The 19,438-nt window shown below is 55.2% G+C and overlaps 1 protein-coding gene across 5 annotated transcripts in view; it reads left to right on the forward strand.

The window, feature by feature from the left end:
* Window positions 1–17,460, forward strand: part of MED26 (mediator complex subunit 26) — a 44,921-nt gene extending 27,461 nt beyond the window's left edge. For 2 of the 5 annotated variants that reach the window (XM_019736952.2, XM_019736958.2), the window contains 2 exons: window positions 14,268–14,342; window positions 14,765–17,460. In XM_019736952.2, the coding sequence (XP_019592511.1) occupies window positions 14,268–14,342; window positions 14,765–16,417 (1,728 nt within the window). In that variant the 3' untranslated portion in view covers window positions 16,418–17,460. The other 3 variants (XM_019736951.2, XM_019736955.2, XM_019736957.2) reach the window with 3 other exon arrangements.
* The last annotated feature ends 1,978 nt before the right edge of the window (window positions 17,461–19,438 follow it).

Here is a 19,438-nt window from a genome sequence, read left to right on the forward strand (position 1 = left end):
TACCCAGCAGTGCCACCTGTCACCTTACGGATAATCCTCTCACCAAGTTACCATGTGGATTGTGAAGTTTGCTTTCCATCTTGCTTTTCTGCCTGACTTTGCAAACCCCCCTGGCTCCCCTTCTCCCTCCTTATGTAACCCTCTGGAATAATTTCAGGGTTGCCAAGAAGGTAAATTGGAGAAAATATTTGTGGTAACTTCCTGGACCACTGCATTGAAAATAGAAGACTCTCCCTAAAGCCACTGGACCCTGCTGAGCAAACATGTTTGCCTGGATGAGTAACAGAGCCTGTGCCACCCCAGCCGCGGCCTCCGCCTGCCCTGGCGCAGCTTCCCCCCTGCCTGGTCGCCCAGACATGGAGCCCTTTGCCTTGTCTTTCGTGGGGGGGAGGGGTGGTATGAGGACCACTGAACGTCACCTCCCTGTTCCCATGACCCGCAGTGGGTGGCCAGTGCCAGTAACAGGTGGAAAACAGGACAAGGCATGTTTGCTCTCCAGACACCAGTTATTTGGTGGTTGCAGACCTTGACGTGGAGTAAACACAATGGGACCCCATGCATCTGTTAGGCTGTGTGTTCGTTCATTCATTTATTAGCACATATCAAGTCCCCGCTCTGTGCCGGCACTCACTGTCCCGGGCACCACGGAGGGGACAGTGAACGTGACTGAGGGTGCTGCTCTCGTGGCACCTACCTGCAGGGGGAGGGCCGGACGACAGTGAGAGCTGAGAGGAATGTCACATGTGGTGCAAGCAAGGAAAGGCAGGGCAGGTGCAGGGGCTGTTCTCTTTCTAGAGAGGGCGTGCTCCCCAAAACTGGGCAGTGTAAGGCGGCAGCCTGGTCTTGCTTTCCGCACAGCCGGAGGAGGGGTGCCAGCGAGATTGGCCATGGCTTCCAGATGGGTTCCTTGGGGCCAGGTTCTTGACCTGTGAGGGTTGCTGAGGGCTGTTGCCGTCCTCCCGTTTGGGGACTTGGGCTGTCCTTGCAGGCCCCGTGCTGGTGGCCCTGCAGGAGCCTCAACATGGAGTCTGGGTGGGTAGGAATCCGGCAGAGGCAGCTCTAGCCAGGCCAGGCCAGCCTTGGCCAAGTCCTGTGCACGCGGGGTATATGTGTGAGTTTTTATTTTAGTTGACTTATGTTCTCAAAACTGAGGGGTGAGTGATGCCCGGCCAGGCGCCACCGTTTAACAGTTGTTTCCATGGCAGTGAGCTGTGTAGGTTTTTGGCTGGAACCAGGAAAGCGTGGTCTACCCTTAGAAAATGTGACCAACGTCGTCACGGTCATCGATTTGGTCCTTGTTGGAGGTAAAACCGAATTCTCTTAGAAGCTCTGGCTTTGGGCTTTCAAAGAGGGGAGGTGCCTTTTAGGGCAGGAGCTCTGCGGGTGGATGAGGCCGGGGCCCTTGGCAGCCCAGCTTGTAGAGCTGCTGTGGGGGGTGGTGACAGGCCCCAGGTGTCATGGGAGGCAAGCGGGTGAGTGTGACTCCTATTTGGAAGGAACGCATGTGGCACAGTTTGCTGACATCCCCAGGAGGGGCTGCTGAGTGTGCAGGGCTGAGGGTCCTGCAGTGACATTGCCAGGTGCCATCGTCTGACAGCACGTCTTCCACCAGCCCAGCCATGAACTCTTCTTCCATCCTGTGGTGGTTTGTCTGGACCCAGCGCACCACCTCTGGACATGGCCTTCTCCTGGGCTGGCAGAGGAGTTGCTGGGGGCCTCTGCAGCCACCCCTGGCAGGGTAGCGCGCGGACCCGTCTGGCCTGCAGGTGTTTGAGCTTGGGCACGTCACACCCTTGTCTGGACTTAGGGTTGTCATCGAGATTGTATGAGAGCAACCTCATCCCCTGGGGGGGGGGGGGGCTGTGCTCTGGAAAGCAGGGTGCAGGTGGTGCTGGCGGCACTGCTGCTGGGGAGAATCCAGACTGGCCAAGCACGAGGTACCAAGCGGAACCCACTGCTTTGGGGCGAGGGGTCCTGTGCGCTCTCGCTCTGAAATCTCCCAGTGGGCTTGTTCACATGCGGCTTCTGATCGAGAGGTCTGGGCTGGAACTGAGATTGTGAGTCAGAGTGGCTCCTGGGGACACAAAGTGGCTCCCGGGGATGGCTGAGCCCTGCTTGAGAGTAATAAGGGTCTACCTCAGTTGACTGGGGGGAAAGTTGGAATTTCAGACAGATTTAGTCACAGGAGCGTAATTCCCATTGGAGAAAACCATGCAGAGCTCAGGGGAAAGAGGCTCTCAGGCTATTTCCGTGTCCAGAGGATAGATACAGGGTATCACGCAGACTGTCCTTTGCCTAAGACTTGGTGCAGATATTTGCCGGCTGCTGGCCTTTCCCCTGTGAGCACGGAAGTTGGCTGCCTCTCCAGGGTCTCCAGTCGAAGTCTGATGAAACCCCTCAGGCAGGCTAAGGAGGGCTCATGTCCTTAAGTTCAGCCCTCGGTTGCCGCTGAGCCTTTTCTTTCACAACCTATAAGTCACTGTTACCCAGCTCCGGCCACCTGGCAGCGTCGCCTTAGGACTGGGCCTGGCTCTAAGCCTAGAATCACCTTTCCAAACCCAGAGTTAGACTGCGCAGTCTGTTGGCTGCACAGGTGTTTTGGGGGCATGCAGAATGTCCCAGAAGGAAAAACTGGTGTTTACTGCTGCCTGCCAGAGCCCTGTCTGCTATGAGGAGTGCCTTACATGCAGTACGGCAGGTGTTTAGTCCTGCGATACCCCTGGCAGATACCCCTGGCAGGACAGACAGCGCTCTGCATTTTACTGAACGGAGAAGGAACTTTCTGCCCCACCCTCCACCTCCAGAGAGGGCTGAGTCACCACTGTGGGGGTCTGATGCCTCACCTTCAACAAAGAGCTTTCCTTCTCTGCCTACCACCACCCACTTTTTCTAGGACCTTGTTGCACCTATTATCTGCCTGCATAGGTATCTTACAGCTTTATTAAGGTATAATTGACATACAATAAACTGTACACATAAAGTGTACAATTTGCTACATTTTGACCTACAGATACATCAGATTGGACAATTAAGTTTGAGAACTCATCCTAGGAAAAGTGCTACCTACCTCATCGCTGAATATCACTACGGTCACCATTGAAGTACTCCCCTTGGGAAGCTATGCACTGACGTCAGTGCCTAGTCCACCCTTTAGAGAAATTTTGGAACTCTTTTTCTGGAATGACCATCAGAGCTGTCATCGTATTACGCTTGATGTCCTGAATGTCATCAAAATGTGTCCTTTCAATATTTCCTTTATCTTCAGGTAAAGAAAGAAGTCATTGGGGGCCAGATCAGGTGAGTAGGGAGGGTGTTCCAATACAGTTATTTGTTTACTGGCTAAAAACTCCCTCACAGACTGTGCGTGTGAGCTGGTGCATTGTCGTGATGCAAGAGCCATTAATTGTTGGTGAAAAGTTCAGGTTGTCTTACGTTTTCACGCAGCCTTTTCAGCACTTCCAAATAGTAAACTTGGTTACTGTCTGTCCAGTTGGTACAAATTCATAATGAATAATCCCTCTGATACTGAAAAAGATTAGCAACATCATTGCAACAAGTTTGTGAACTTAATTGTCAGACTTTCACAAAAAACCATCATCACACTCAAGGTAATAAACACATCTATCATTTCCCGAAGTCCTCTTGACCCTTTGTAATCTTCCTTCCAGCCCACCCCTGTCCCCAGGCAACTGCTGACCTCCTTTCTGTCACTGTAGATTAGAATTTGGTGAAATCGTGCAATATGTACTCTTTTGGGTTTTATTTTGGTCTGGGCTTTTCTTTCATTTAGCGTATCTATTTTGAGATTCATGCGTATTGTTTATATCAATAGTGTTGCTGAGTAGTATTTCATTTTATGGATATGCTACAATTCATGTATCCATTCACATGTTGTTAGAATTTGGGGTTAAGCATCTGCCAAGTGTTACACATCCACCAGCGGTGTATGAGTTCCAGTTGCTCTGTCTTGGCCAGTACTGGGTGTGGGCAGTTTTTTTCAGTTTAGTCTTTCTAATCGATAGGTAGTGGTAGCTCATGGTGATTTTACTTTGTGTGTCCCTGATGTCTAACAATGCTGAGCATCTCTGCAGGTGTCTGTTTGCCATGCGTCTCTTCCTTGGTGAAAGATCGTTTTCCCATCTTTCCCCTTGGGTGCTTTGCCTGATTATTGAGTTGAGAGTTTTTACATATTTTAAACACAAGTCCTCTTATAGTTAAGATGATTTGTATGTATTTTTTCCCAGTCTGTGTCTTGCGTTTTCATTTTGCTAACAGTGTCAACTTTTGAAGAGCAAAGATTTTCAAGTTTGGTGAAATCCAATTTATGTTTTCTCTATAATGTGTGCATTTTGTGTCATGTTTTTAAAGTCTTTGCCAAACTCAAGATCATTAAGATTTTCCTCCTAGATGTCCTATAGTTTTAACTTTTGTATTTGGGTTTATAACTCACTTTGTGTTAATGTTGTGATGTAGGAGTTGGGGTTGTGTTGTTGTTGTTTGCATATGACTGTCCAGTTATTCCAGCACTATTTGTTGAAAAATGATTTGTTCCCTGTTGAATTGCCTTATTAACATTTTTGTTAAAAATCAATTGACCACGCATGTATGGTTCTGTTAATGGATTCTATTCTGTTTCATTGATCTGTTTGTATTTGCTCCAATACCACACTGTCTTGATTATCTAATGTCTTAAAATCAGATACTATAAGTCTTCCAATTTTCTTTTCTTCAAAGTTTGTTGGCTTTTTTAGGACCTTTGTGTTTCCGTATAAATTTTAGAATCAGCTTGTCAATTTCTTCCAAAGACCCTGATGGAATTTTGATTGGGTTGCGTTGAATCTAGGGATCAGTTGGGGGGAGAATTGACATCTTAATCATATTGACTCTTCCAATCCTTTGACTTGCTCTGTGTGGCTCTCCATTCATTGAGGCCTCTTTTAACTTCTCAGCTGTGTTTTGTACTTGTAGGTTCTGTAAGATTTTCTCTATATGTCATTTGTGTTACTTGTGACTGTTTTACTTGTTTCCCAAGCTGGATGTCTTTTCCCCCCTCGCCTTTACACTGGCTGGGACCTCCTGACAAGACTGAGTGGGAGTGGTGAGTTCACAGCCTTGTACCCCTTCTTAGGGGGAAAACATTCAGCGGTTCACCGTTAGGTATGACGTTAGCTGTGGGCTCTGTAGAAGCACTTTATCCGGCAGAGTAAGTTCTATTCCTGGTTTGCTGAGAGTTTATATCAGGAACAGTTGTCCAGTTTTGTCGAATGTTTGTTTTCTACGCTGATCGGAATGATCATAAGGCTTTTTCATTTTTGACCTTTTATTACGGCAAATTGGTTTTCAAGTGTGATTCGCCTGCCCACTTTAATTCCTAGTCTCCCTTCTTTTCTGTGTCTTTGCTGGGACAGGCATGCACACTCCTCATCCTCCCTGTCCCGTTTCCCTCCCTTGAGCCAGCTGTCCATTTCTATCCAGGTCACCAGTACCACTGGCTAATGGCCTGTTGCATGGAGGCAAGCCGGGCCTGACTGCACGACTTAGGGCAGCATGTTAGGTCAGCCACAAGCCTGAGGCCAGTTATAGGACAAACCCCTTGGTTCCTCGTGGGGGCAGTGGCACAATACCTGCTGTGAAGGTCTGTGGTCTCAGGAGACCCCCGAGTGACAAGGGACAGACGCCCAGCGCAGTATGGCAGGCAGTGCCGGCAATGGGTGCTGCCTGCCTTGCTCCAGTAACCTTGTCTCCTCGTGGGGACATCAAGCTGCGGAGGGCTTCTTCCCTGGACCCTTCAGAGTGCCCTTGTCCTCCCCAGAGAGACCCCTGCCCAGGGCAGGAGCGTGTGGGCATGTTGCTCTGTGAGCTGTGAAGCAGCGCACGCCACGTGTCTCAGGGTCGCCTGGGCTCGGGGTGCAGGGGCTCTCTGACCTTGTTATGTGGGACCGTCGGAAGGGCTGTGCCACTGTGTGGGAAGGGAGCGAGGAGGGGGGCTTGGCTCGCCAGTGCCTCCCCCTTCTCTCAACCCCAGCAGCTCTAGCTTCTGTTTTTAGGATGAGATGGCCTCTAAGGTCAACTTCTTAAAGTACAGCATCCAGCCAAGTGCTCGAGTCCTAAGTTTCACATTTAGTGAATGTTTATGAAGGGAACACACCCAAATTGAACCCGCTCCATGGTCAAGGAATAGAGTGTTTCCCCAGAAGCCACTCTTGTTCCATCTCCTGGCCACTTCCAGCCCCGCTTCCCTATTGAGAAGTCTGGCATTCCCGCGCAGAGGATGTTCTCTTATACCTGGCTTTTCACTTGACAGTGTCAAGATTCATCTTTGGTGTTGTGTGTAGCAGTAGTTGCTTTGTTCGATGTTGACTGTCTGGACCCCACTTCAGTCGCTTACACTCTGGCCATGCGGTGGTTTTCAGTTTGGACTGTTCTGAATGCGACTGCGCCCGCCATTCTCGGTGCGCATGTGCTCGCATTTCTATTTGTACGTGCCCCGCAGTGGACTTGCTGGGTCGTAGGGTATGAGAGTCCACCCTTACGTGCTGTCCGACACAGAATGCCCAGGCTCGCTCTCCTGTGCCACGAGTGGCACTGTCCTTGGTTCTCCCCATGGTGACCCCTGGTGCAGGAATGCCCACTGAGAAGGTCCCTGTGTCCACTGCCATTCCTGCAGCTCCACACACAGCTCAGGAGCCACGGGACAGTAGGGAGCGGGGAGGAGTGGCCTCCTGGCATCGCAGTGGGGCCACGGAGCCGCCTGGCCTGGCCCCGGAGGGCACAGTCTTCGAGGACGGGGGTCAGTGTGCCATTCAGGACCTCCAGGCACGATCCGAGCTTTTCCCAACATTCTGTCTCAGGTTGGTGGCTGACCTTGCTTACGTCCAGGTTGGAGGCCAGGTTGGGCCCTGCTGTGTCTGCCCAGCTCCACCGCCGGGCATTTTCAGCTGGCAGTGCAGGAGTGCATTGTCACTTCGCTGTTTCACTTAGTCTCTTTGAGGTTGGTTCCCTTCAGTTCCTGAAAAGCTGGCTCATTCTCATTGTGGATCGACCATTTCCCCGTGCATGTGGGTCGAGCACTGGGTACGTGCATCCCTTCCATGGGCAGGAGGTCATTCTGTCTTTTACAACTTGTACGCTGTCGTCAGGTGCACTGCCAGCCGCCCGTGCTGGGGCATGGCGGCAGCCTCAGCGCTCTGCTTGGCTTTCCAATTGTGTCCGTGCAGGAATGAACCACCTCACGGATGACATCTTGAGAGACCCTGTGCTCTCAGAAAGGGTCGGGTTACAACCAGAATTGTACATCCTGTTGACCTGATTCAGGGGTCAGGAGAGTTTAAGTTGGTAGTTTTGTTGGGAAGAGCTGCTGAGATATAAAGGAGGGAGTGAGGGACCATTTGGGAGCCAGGGCTGTGGAGAGGAGTGCTGCCTCCCCTCCCCTCCGCTCCCCTCCTCATCTGCAGGCCTCGTTCACACAGGTCCCGGGATGACAGCCACCCCACCCCGCTGGAGTTCTGATGGGGAGCCCCCACGGCAGCCCTGGGCCATGGGCTGCCTCTGACTGGGCTGCTTGTGGAGGGCAGGCCCCTCGGCCCGGGCAGAACTGTAGCTGCAGTGCTGGGCTTTGGCCATGGGTGCGCTGCGGGCTGTGAGTGCCTGCCAATCCGGCCATGCAGGCCGTGGTCATGGTCCAGCTGTGGGTGCGTCTAGGGAGCAGATGGGCCCCACTGATGAGGAAGTGCATTTGCAAGTGGTGAGCTTGGCAGCTGAACCCGGACAGCCCCCATCTGCTGCCCCGGTGTCGTTCATCCTCTGAGACAGGCTTTGCCCCTGAGGCCGTGAGGCTTCCACGGGGTCCTGGTGGAGGATGGCGCCTTCGCCAGGCAGGGCACAGCGCTGGCATGGCACCCCCAAGGGAAGTTCCCCTTGCTCCTGCTTAACTGTGGGACCAGGCAGCCTCCTTCCAGAGCCGAGGAGGGTCAGACTGTACTAACTTCTTTTCCTCACTCCTGGAAACTGGGTGGGGCAGGGGCCAGGCTCTGCCAGGCACTCGGGGGGATGCCGGTGCCACCTCTTGCACCAACTTGTGACAGGGGCAGTTTGAGTTACAGAACAGCATCGGCCTGGGAACGTGTGGTGATCAGAAGCAGGAAGACTTGCCGTGGCTGAAAATGGTGCAGCCGGGATGAAATGACAGACATGGCGTGGTCCGGCAAAGCGCCGTTTCATTCAGCCTGTGCCCCCGCCCTCAGCAGGCATGCCTGATACCCGCTATGTGGCTGGCGGGGGTGGTGACTCAGCCGGGGACATTAGAATGCTCAGCACATTGAAAGGCTCCAAGTCTGCTTGCTGCTGGGGACCATCTGTGGCATGTTTGGGTTTGGGAGGACAGCCTGCTTGCTGCTGAACACTTCCAAAGTCTTTTGAGTTAAGTGGTTTTTGTAAATTCTTGTCTAGACCATTCTGCATTAAAAAAAAAGACAACTTACACATCGTTGGTTTTAAACTGAACTGTGTTTTGACTGCTGCCCTGGCCTGCTTTGAGCCCACTGAGTGAGCTGGTGTGGGCTGCCTGCAGAGCTGTGGGCCCACAGGGTGGCCGGGGAACGGGCCAGGCAGTGAGACGGGGTGAGCCCGCCCTGGGTGTACGTTGTTCAGGGCCTGGAAGGGAGCCGGCTCCAGCCCTTCCTTTACTGAGTGGCTCGTGGCTCAGGCTGAGCGTTGGGAGTGGGCCACACCCCTGCTCTGGTGGGAGGGTATGTGAGTCTCCCTGGCTCTATGACCCTGGTATGGGGGGAGCTAGAAGTAACCTGGAGGCCGTCCGAAGGTGTTACTGGGTGTGAAGCTAGCTGCTGGCCTTGTGTGGCTTCCAGGAGCTCTTTGTCACCTGTGCATGTCCCTGCTGTGGCAGGTTGGGGAGAGTGGGCGGGATGCCAGTGTCACCAGTCTGGTGGTGTCTGGTCGCCTCCCTCCCTCCACTTAGTAAAACACCAGCTGGTCTGTGTGGGGTGGGCAGAGCCTGTGCCACGCTAGTGTAAAGCCTCACTGCCACCTTCTAGCTGCATGGTGAGCCCTGGACCCTCAGTTTCCTTATCTGTAAAATGGGGCTTCGAAGATGAAAAGCTACAGAGTTTGGCCTCTGGAGGAACCCAACAAGTGGGGGTCCTATGAGAGTTGGGCCAGGGTGGTCCCACCAGTGCTTGGGCTTTCAGGAGCGCAGGGTTTCCCCTTTGCCACCATGACTGCACATGTCCAGCTTCGTTACCTAGAGGTTGGGGATTTTGGGTGGCATGGGACGCCTTGATGCATGGAGAAGAGTCATGAACCAGGGGACTTACAAGCACCACAGCTCGCTCAGTGTCTCAGTTCCTTGTTTCACACCGGAGTGGAAATCCCCCTGGGTGGTAATTACTCAGGCCTTGGGGTTCACCTACGAATCCTCTGAAATAGGGTACGGAGGAAGCTGCTCAGTGGCGGTGTGCCCCCTGCGCTTGGCCCAGCTCTGCACACAATCGAAGGCCAGGCCAGTGATGCGATTCACAGAGCAACTTTCAGACATGATGAGGGCGTTCAAGTCTTTCCTCCGGCGGGGTCTGGTTTTAAAGATGATTCCATGCCTTCTGTGTAGGCAGGCTTTCTGAAGGTAGTCTGGTCTCCTGGACTCTGGAGGAGCCAGTGCTGTGACAGGGTGTCAGAGGGGGCCGGGGGCAGTGTGGCTGGATGGCCTTTGGCAGCAGCTGGAAAGAAAGGGCCTGAGTACCAGGTCATGGGGCTTAGCTGTGGCCATAGGATCACGGCCACACGTGTATGAGTGTCGGCCAGGAGCTGATCAGATGTGGGTAGGCCATGGGGCACCGACTTCCCTTGACCCTGTGTCCCCCCTCCCCAGGCAGGGTAGCCTGGCCCAGGCCCCTCTGTGAGACGCCCCAGGCCCTGATGCCCCCACCTGGCCTCCGGCCTCACGTGTGAGTGCACACGGGTATCCACAGACAGGCTGGGGCCTTGCTGGGCTTGTGGTCGGCTGTCACATTTGAAGCCAAGGACCTACCCCTCTTGCCAACACTTCCCTCCCGAGGCCAAAGACCGAAAACAAATGGGCCGCATGAGTAGCTGGAGCCCTGAGCAGTTGACACAGGAAGTCATTATTGGTAAAGGGGAGGTGATACTAGGTTCACGAATTGTTCAGGAAATACAAATGCATCTGCATCTATTGAGGGAGCCCCAATGAGGAAATGAGAGGCTGTAGGAGCTGTGACTCCCTGATGGGTGGATTCTGCCCCCTTTGGGAAAGCCGATTAGTGGGTGGTTTGAAGAGGTGTTTTTTTACTGGGAAGAATCCCAAGGGAAACCTCCAAAGGGGAGAGGGCCCCGGATGCACGGGGCTGCTCCTGACAGCAGGGGGCTGCAGGGGCCCGGCCCCACAGTGCAGGCAGGAGCAGCGTGTGCGCCGTTGCGAGGAGCGCGTGTCTTTTCATACAAACAGGTGGCCTGTTGCAGTGGTGGCAGCGTCAGCTCCAGGGGGTGGCTGGAGTTCGTAGAAGGCGGGCTGTGTTCTCTTGGAATCTTGGCTCTGGTCCCCTCTCCAGGGCTGTGGTGCCGTCTCACTGTCGCCAAGGTGCTGGGGCCTCTGCTCTCCATCCCGGGAGGCCCCACGCAGGCGTTGCCCTCGCCATAGACATGCCCGCTTGCCACCTTCTAGCTGACACCCCACTGCCTTGCCCCAGGGCCCTGTGCTGGGCTTTTCAGGCCTGGAGCCTGGATGGGAGCTGCCCCTTGGCCACATCTGAGCCTTGGCGTCTGCGCTACCCACCAGCCTCTCATCACGGCGGGGAGGCCTGCTGCTCCTGAGTGGGTGGAGCGGTGGGAAAGGCAAGTTCAGGAGCCTTCTCCTGTGTGGGGTGGGGGCCAGGCTGGCCAGGGTGACACTGCCTAATGGGTGTGAGGCCAGAGGCCCAGCCTGGCGCTGCACAGACCCCAGGGCTCCTTCCTGCCGTCAGGTGTGTTGAGGGCCAGGGCTCGAGGCAGGACTCCTTGTGGCACTTCTCAGGATCTGCTGACTGATATACCGAGAATGCCGGGCCGCTGCTTCCTATAGGTGCTCAGTGTCCTTGCCATCATGGCCTGAGAGGCGGGCAGAGCCAGAGGGCTGAGCCCCCAGGGTGGTCCCAAGCGTCCATGCATCCCTGGCAGGAGGAGGAGGGCAAGGGGAGAGCATTTTCCACAAGGCCGAGCGCCTCTGCACGTTGCCTGAGTGACAGCAGGGCCCCCAGGCCTGACCAGTCCCAGCTCCTGTGCAGCTCCCCAGGAGGGTCCTGGCTGTGGGGTGTCTGTGGCACCCACGGCCGCAGCTCATGGCCAGCCCCGGGCTGCCCAGGTGTTCTGCCTCCCCCTCCTGCCTGGCAGTGGGACAATGTCTGCCCAAGGACAAGGACACTTTGTGCTGCCCGTCTTGCTCTGCGGGACTGCTGGTTCAGGGGTGTGTGGGGACCCAGGGCTCTAAATATACCAGGATGAGGTCACTGGAGTGGAGATAGGCCATGTGGCAAGCCTGGGACCCTGTCAGGGCCAGATACCCAGGGCTGGGGACAGGGAGCGGGTGGCCTTGCTGTCCCTGTGGGACCGCCCAGTCTCCTCTTGCTCTGCATGCCTGCCCTCGGCACGTTAGAGGTACGGGGGGTTTGGGTTCTCAGACCCTCTCCCTTGGCACGGCTTGGAGCGTAGGTTTTTAGGGCCATCTGCATGGGCCACAGCCTTGGACAGAAGCATCATGCGGGAAGGTCTTTGTGGCCAGGATGCTGGTTGGTCCCCTGGCAGAGGGACAGCTTTGCGCGAGGTGTCAGGCATCGCGAGGGCCACTGTCGTTGCTCTGTGGTCACTGCAGTTTACAGCCCGGCTTCCTGCAGCTGGAAATGGGGCCGGTAAGAAAGAAAAGCTGAATGTGGCCCGCAGAGTGATGGACCCCAAGGATGTCCACATCCTGGTCCCCAGAACCTGGGCATGGGGTACCTTCCAGGGAAGAAGGGAATTTGCAGATGTGACGAAGGCTGTAGACCAGCCTGACGGAGTTCTTAGAAAGGAGACCCTTTCCTGGGGGGTCAGAGATGAGATGTGAGGCTGACTTTGAAGATGGGGGCGGGGGCGAGCTGGGGAACGCAGTTCCTTCCAAAAGCTGGGGATGGCTTTCAGGTGACAGCCACCAAGAGAACAGGGAGCTCAGTCCTGCGGCAATGAGGAACTGAATTCTGCCAACACCTGAAGAAGCAGGAAACGGGCTCTTGAGAACCCCCCAAAAGGAGGGCAGCCTGCCAACACCTGGATCGCAGCCCAGAGACCTGAGCACACTCCTGCCCGCTGGACTGAGATGTGAGATGATGCGTGTGGTGCGTTTGGGCCGCTCAGTCTGTGATCGTGTGTGATCATTTGGGCAGCAACAGGAAATTGATACAGCAAAGGGCTGGCAGAGACGTGGGAAACAGGCTTCCCCACCTTCCAATGGGAACAGCCGCCCTGGGCTAATTACAGTTGTTCCTGGCCTTGGAGCCAGCAGCCCCTCTGGCTGCTTGTTTGTTGTTAGCCCAGAGTCACATCTGGTAAAGGTGGTGATTGCAGCCTTGTCTGTAACAGCTTGGAAACACCTACGTGTCCCCGCAACGCGCGCTGCTCACTGGGGCCTCCCCCCACTGGAAGGCTAAGCAAAGGGAGGGTCTGTGCTGCTGGACGTGTCACATGTTAATGAGAAAGAGTAAAGGCAGAGAACTATGTTTTGTTTGTTTAAATGTGATAAGTGTATATACAGGCTTGTATATACAAAGAATATTTATGGAAAAGCTGCAAGGAGACGTTGCAATGGCTGGGTGGGAGGTGTACCTTTCCTTGCTGTATCGGGCCTGGGTAACTCGGTGCTAGTGTGTGTGCGCGCGCGCTCACTGTGATCTTGGAGGGGAGAGGGGTCTTCTTCGGGGCGTGGGCTCCCCCCGCCAGCCAGCCACTGGAAACCTGCAACTGTTTGGGTTGTGAAGCTACCGGAGTTCTTTACATAGTCTGGACCCAGGTCCTTCAGTGGGAATGTGTTGTCAACACGTCCCCCCAGACTGAGGCTTGCCTCTTCATTAAGAGTGTCTTTTAATAAGCCCCAGTGCTTCATTTTGATGAAGCCCAGTTGGTCCGTATTTTTTTCTTGGATGGTTAGTGCTTTGGGGCTCCTGAGAAATTTTTGTCCCAAAGTAGCAAAGATTTTCTGTTTCTTCCAGAAGCCTGAGAGTTTTTGCTCTGACGTTTAGGTCTGTGGTTCATTTTGAATTAATTTTGAGTATGCTGTGTTGCTTGGTGTAAGCAGAATTGATCGTATGTAGTTTGTGACACTTCACTCCCCGTGGTTTGAGCTGTCTTGTTGGTCACAGAAGCTCTGGTTTGCTTCTTTCTATGGCGCTTTCTTTTTCTCACTCTGTTCCTTCAACTCTTGGAGGACCCTGGTATCATCATAACATTTGGCCACATGACCTGTACCTTCCTGTGCCATCTCCTATCTGTAAAATGTGATAACAGTACCTACTCCAGGGTGGTTGTGACAATTAAACAAGGTGGTGACATATGGAAACATGAGCAGTAGCACTGGGCCTGGCTCGCAGCGTGTATCTTAAAGGGACATAATTGCTTGATCGCAGGATTAGCCACGTTTCTCTGTACCAAAGCCCCCGCTCCCCAGTCTGCTGTGCCCAGAACTCTTTGGTGTTGGCAGGTACCATTTCTGCCAGGTGGGCGTGTACTGTGTGTCCGCCGGAGGGTTCAGTTTGCATTTCCTGATTACTAGGAGATAAGCACAGGTGTGTTGCCCAGGGTCTCTGTATATTCCAGATGGGGATCCTTGGGGCCCTGTGGCATCTGTCTTCTCCCACCTTGTGACTTTGTGCTCTCTATGGTGTCTCCGGATGCAAAGGTCTTACGAATGTAGCCAAATCAATTGGATTATTATGTATTGATCTTTTCTTTTAACCTTGATGCGTTTTATTTAATAAATACTTGAGCCTCCCACCCCATCAGATGGCAGAATAGAGTGTGTCTCCCGGATCAAGAGCAGATCTCGTTTCACAAACGTCATGAGTTTCGGTTGAGTGACAGCCACGCGGGCGGGTGGATGTGTACGTGGAAGGGAGGGTGAGCGCTGGGTGCCATGTTGGCCCCTGGAGCAGGTAGGAGGCTGCATGGGTGGGGGCTCTCTTGGCTGTCCGTGTGGTAGGGAGAAGGGCCGGGCATGACGAGCAGCTCCTGTCTTGCAGATCCGGAACATGGTGGCGGTGCTGGAAGTCATCTCCAGCCTGGAGAAGTACCCCATTACCAAAGAGGCGCTGGAGGTGAGCGTCCCTGGCCCACGCACAGGGCAGGCACTGCAGGAGTGGGAGGGTTCCGTCTCAGAGCTGGGCTCCTTCCTCCACAGGATGCCCTGCACCCTCAGGGCCGAGGAGGGGCTGTCCAGGGGAGGCCGCATGGGTGACGCTGGCCCTGGGCCTTCGTTCACTGTTGCCTTTGCCACAATGTGCTCTTCCCTGGCAAAGCGCCCTTGTCATGGTCGTGGCGCCAGCGGCCTGCAGGATGGTACTTCTGAGCATGCTCTCTCTGGCTCCAGGACCTGAGAGTCTGAGTACTCGATTTGAGAACTCAGATGTCACAAAGGACCCAAAACCCATGTAGGTTTTGTGTCTGGAGAGCCAGTACTTTAGGGGTCACAGGGGACTCTCTCCCCCAACAGTGTGTCATGGTCTTTCTCTTGTTGTAGGAAACTAGACTCGGGAAGCTCATCAACGACGTCCGCAAGAAGACCAAGAACGAGGAGCTCGCCAAGCGGGCCAAGAAGCTGCTGCGGAGCTGGCAGAAGCTCATCGAGCCCGTGCACCAGAATGAAGCGGCGCTGCGGGGGCTGGCGGGGGCCCCTGGCTCTGCCAATGGGGGTGCCCATAACTGCCGGCCGGAGGCGGGGGTGGCCGGCGCACCCAAAAGCATCCACGACCTAAAGAACCGCAATGACATCCAGAGGCTGCCTGGGCAGCGGCTGGACAGGCTGGGCAGCCGCAAGCGCCGGGGGGACCAGCGTGATCTCGGCCACCCTGGGCCACCTCCCAAGGTCTCCAAAGCAAGCCATGACTCTCTGGTCCCCAACTCATCACCCTTCCCAACCAACGGGATTGGCGGGAGCCCCGAGAGCTTCCCAGGCTCCCTGGACAGTAGTGGGCACGTGGGCCCCGAGGGTGGCCGCCTAGATCATGGTGAAAATGACAAGCACAGTGGCAAGATCCCTGTCAATGCCGTGAGGCCACACACCAGCTCTCCGGGCCTGGGCAAGCCCCCTGGGCCCTGCTTACAGAGCAAGGCCGTGATGCTGCAGCAGCTGGACAGGGCGGACGAGACCCCAGGGCCCCCCCACCCCAAGGGGCCTCCTCGCTGCTCCTTTAGCCCCCGGAACTCACGGCACGAGGGCTCTTTTGCACGGCAGCGGAGTCCATACACACCCAAGGGCTCTGTGCCCAGCCCCTCACCACGGCCCCAGTCGCTCGATGCCACGCAGGTGCCATCACCACTGCCGCTGGCCCAGCCATCCACCCCTCCTGTGCGGAGGCTGGACCTGCTGCCCAGTGCTGATAGCCCAGTGTGCTGGCTAGAGCAGCCCGAGGGCCACCAGCGGCTGGTGGGGCCAGGCTGCAAGGCAGGGCCACCCCAGGCTGAGCCCCTCCTGCCCAGGGCTGGCTTCTCCCCGGACTCCTCCAGGGCTGACAGTGACGCAGCCTCATCTGGTGGCTCGGACAGCAAAAAGAAGAAGAGGTACCGACCGCGTGACTACACGGTGAACTTGGACGGCCAGGGGGCCGAGGCAGGTGTCAAGCCTGTCCGGTTAAAAGAGCGGAAGCTCACCTTTGACCCCATGACAAGACAGATCAAACCTCTGACCCAGAAAGAGCCAGTACGGGCCGACAGCCCCGTGCACACAGAGCAGCCGAGGACAGAGCTGGACAAGCCCGAGGCCAAGGCCAGCCTGCAGAGCCCCTTTGAGCAGACGAACTGGAAGGAGCTGTCGCGCAATGAGATCATCCAGTCCTACCTGAGCCGGCAGAGCAGCCTGCTGTCGTCGTCGGGCGCGCAGACCCCGGGGGCTCACCACTTCATGTCCGAGTACCTGAAGCAGGAGGAGAGCACCCGGCGTGGGGCCAGGACGCCACACGTGCTGCTGCCTCCGGGGCCGCCCACTGACCTCCCGGGGCTGAGCCGCCAGGTCACGCAGGACGATCTGGACAGAATCCAGGCCCACCAGTGGCCAGGGGTGAACGGGTGTCAGGACACACAGGGTAACTGGTATGACTGGACGCAGTGCATATCGCTCGACCCGCACGGCGACGACGGGCGGTTGAACATTCTGCCTTATGTCTGCTTGGACTGACGGGCCCTCGGCCTCTAAGTGCATTCCCACCTCGCAGTTAGCGGGCGGGGGGTGGCCGGGGCCTGGGAGCCTCCAGTGGTGGGGAGCACGGCCAGGGTGGGGGGCGGGGGCGGGAGTCTCGGTCACTCCATGCTCTTCCCTCAAAATTCTCCTTCTTTTGTGAAATGCTGCTACCAGTTTACTAACAAAATTACAAAGGAAGGACCGTGTGGAAGGAAGGCCGGCAAAGTGAGTTCAGAACTCTATAGCAGACCAGCTATAAAAAGCGTCAGTCCCCCACCCTGGAAGCGGTGCGGACACTTCCCAGCACCGGTGTGCTGGGACCTCAGTTGCAGGCAGGCACAGAAAACCTGTGGGAGAGGTTACCTTTAACAGAAGCACGCATCTCATCGGTGTTTTCTGTTCTTTCATTTGGCCCCGAGTGTCTGAGGCTGTGGGCACCACCACAGCCTGTGTTTGCACCCCACCAGGTCAGTGTTTCTGTCACGGTGCCAGAAGCTTCTCGGCTGTAGTAAGCTGTTGGCGTTCGGCAGGCCACCTGGCCAGCTAGTTTGACCCACACTCCATGGGCATCCACACATTCGTATCTGGTTTCAGTTCAGACCCAGTTTTTAAAGAAATGCTGCAAAAACTTAAGTTTTCTAGAGTTTATTTTATTCCCCTCTTCCATCTCACCACCAGCCAAATAATTTTCCTTTCTCCCTTTCCATTTCCCCTTCCTGCACATACCTAGAAAACTTCACCTTTCTAGAGTCCCATCCCCAAAACACGGTTCCCACAGGTGCTACTGGTTTGTCCGCTGTACTGTTGGCGAGGAGACCTGTCTGTGCGCTGGAAACACTCATGACCATTCCTTTAGATTCGTTTGCCTTATGGTTATTGTCATAACGCGATTTGCAAAAACAAGGAGCCTTAGTGAATGTACAGTACCTAGACTTCTGTGTTCTCAGGATGCAGAAGGGAGCAACTTTGCTATTTGGTCCAATAAGTGGACACCTTGTGATATAAATGTGGAAATAAAAAAAAAAAACCATTTGCACAAACCAGTCTGAGAATCGTTTCTAATTTGGTCCTTGACAGCCAAATCAACTCTTTCTGATTTCTGGGTGAGCCAGAAAGACCTGCACCCCCTATCCAGACTGCAGGAAGGCAGGCAGGCAAAGTGACCAAGTCAGCCTGTTAGCATTCTGCGTGGGCACGGACCTCTACTTGCCTTTCATCCTTTCAGGGCCATATGTTGCCTCTCCCACCTCCAAGGTCACCTGCTAGCTTTGGGTGACAAGAGACCAAGGGTCCACATTAAGGAATCTTATCCTGTCTCCAGGCCTCACCTGCCCCAGAGAGAGGGGCCCTCCCAAGCAGGCTCAGTGGCCTAGGTCTTGGTGACCTCGTGTTGCCCCCTAAGATGTTTGTAGTTTTTACATGGCATGGCGCAGAGCCCTGTCTCGCAGCATACCCCTTGGCTCTGGCCCCAGGCTGCCAGCTTCCCATGCAGAAGGGAGCAAAAAAATAACTTCTCCCTTGACTATAAAGTGGTCATTGTTTCATTCTCCCCCCTTGTCTCTGGAACCATAAGCTGACTTTGATTTTCTAGATTTTTTCACTCCGGAATGTGTCCGCTTGGACATACCTACTTAATTTCACAGATGAGGAAGCAGCTGCCCCTGAAGAGGAGCAGCCCCGTCCAGGGACCTTCAGTCATGCCAGAGCCAGTGGGGATCTGACATAGCCTTGAGCAGGACACCCACCCGAAGAAGAGGGCTGTCAGTTTGAACATTGGCCTTGCCATCTACCAGCTGTGTGGCTAATCACTTCACTCCTGAGTACGTGTCCCCATTTGGGACATGCAGATGCTTACTCCAGAGTTGTGAGGACTAAATTAAAAGATCAGAGTTTAAAAACAAGTCAGTGGAACCATCTGTGCTGTGGAGTATCTAGTTCTTTTCCTAACTCCACCTGCCTGTTTTCTCCCCCTTAATGTGGCCAGCCCTGCTGCTGTGCGGTGTCCGAGAAAGTGACATTAGTCGGTGACAAAGGGTGCTTGGCACAGCTGGGAGATTTAGCGTGCAGGTTGGTGTCCTATGAATACCTCCTTTCCTCAGACCTGGGTTTTGGGACAGGTCTCTGCTCCGTGCCCCACCTGCAGGGACCACCTCTCCTGAGTACCCAGTAAGTTCCAGGGTAGATACTGCCTACCTTTAAGAAGTCAAGTTTAAGCTAAGGTTTCCCTCCAACATTTTGCAGATCAATGGTGGCCACTGTATAATTTGCCACTGTAAAAGAATTCTAAAACCCTCTTCCCTCCCAAAGGTTGTTAGTACATGACTTGGAGCACATGAAAGACCATCTTGCTGAAAACACCGCTTGGTTTCTCCGCTGGGGCCTGGGACTGCTCCAACCAGGCTGGTCCTGGGGCACCAGCAGTCGGAGACGGCATCTCCCCTCCCGCAGAGCCCTGTTGACAGTACCCGAGGAGGCTGCTATGTCTGAGCTTCGGTCTGTCCGTCTGTGAAATGGACAGGGTCTTACCGCACAGAGCACGTCGTGGCGGTTCCCAGGACGCGCTCCCGATAACCGACCACGGGAGTCCGCTCCCGGTTTCAGAAAGAATTTAGCTTTTCACAATTTGGTCTTTCACCCTCGGTGAAATATCTTTCACCTCCGCTGCCGCCTGCCCTTCAGGAATCTGGTTGAGGGCGCCCGTGTAGCGCGGACGTCGCGGCATGGCCTGCGAGCTCGATGGCCGGCTCATTAACGCCGGCGCGTCGGGGCCCCGGCTCCCGGCCCCCGACCCCCGGCCAGCCCACCACTCTGCAGACCCGTTCAACTCTCAGCCGCATCTCCTTCCGCTTCCTAGATAGGCCCCGCCCCCACCGGAAGCCCACCGCGGGAGGCGGGGCCTGCGCTCGCTACGTGGTGGCGGGCGCGTCAGCGGCGCGCGGCGGTGACACTAGACCGCGGCGGCCAATGGGGAGCGATATTGGCTGGCGCTCCCGCCCATCCCGGCCCCGTTCCCGCCCC

Source organism: Rhinolophus sinicus, linkage group LG07 (genome assembly GCF_036562045.2).
Source record: "Rhinolophus sinicus isolate RSC01 linkage group LG07, ASM3656204v1, whole genome shotgun sequence".
In the NCBI taxonomy this organism is placed as follows: Eukaryota; Metazoa; Chordata; class Mammalia; order Chiroptera; family Rhinolophidae; genus Rhinolophus; species Rhinolophus sinicus.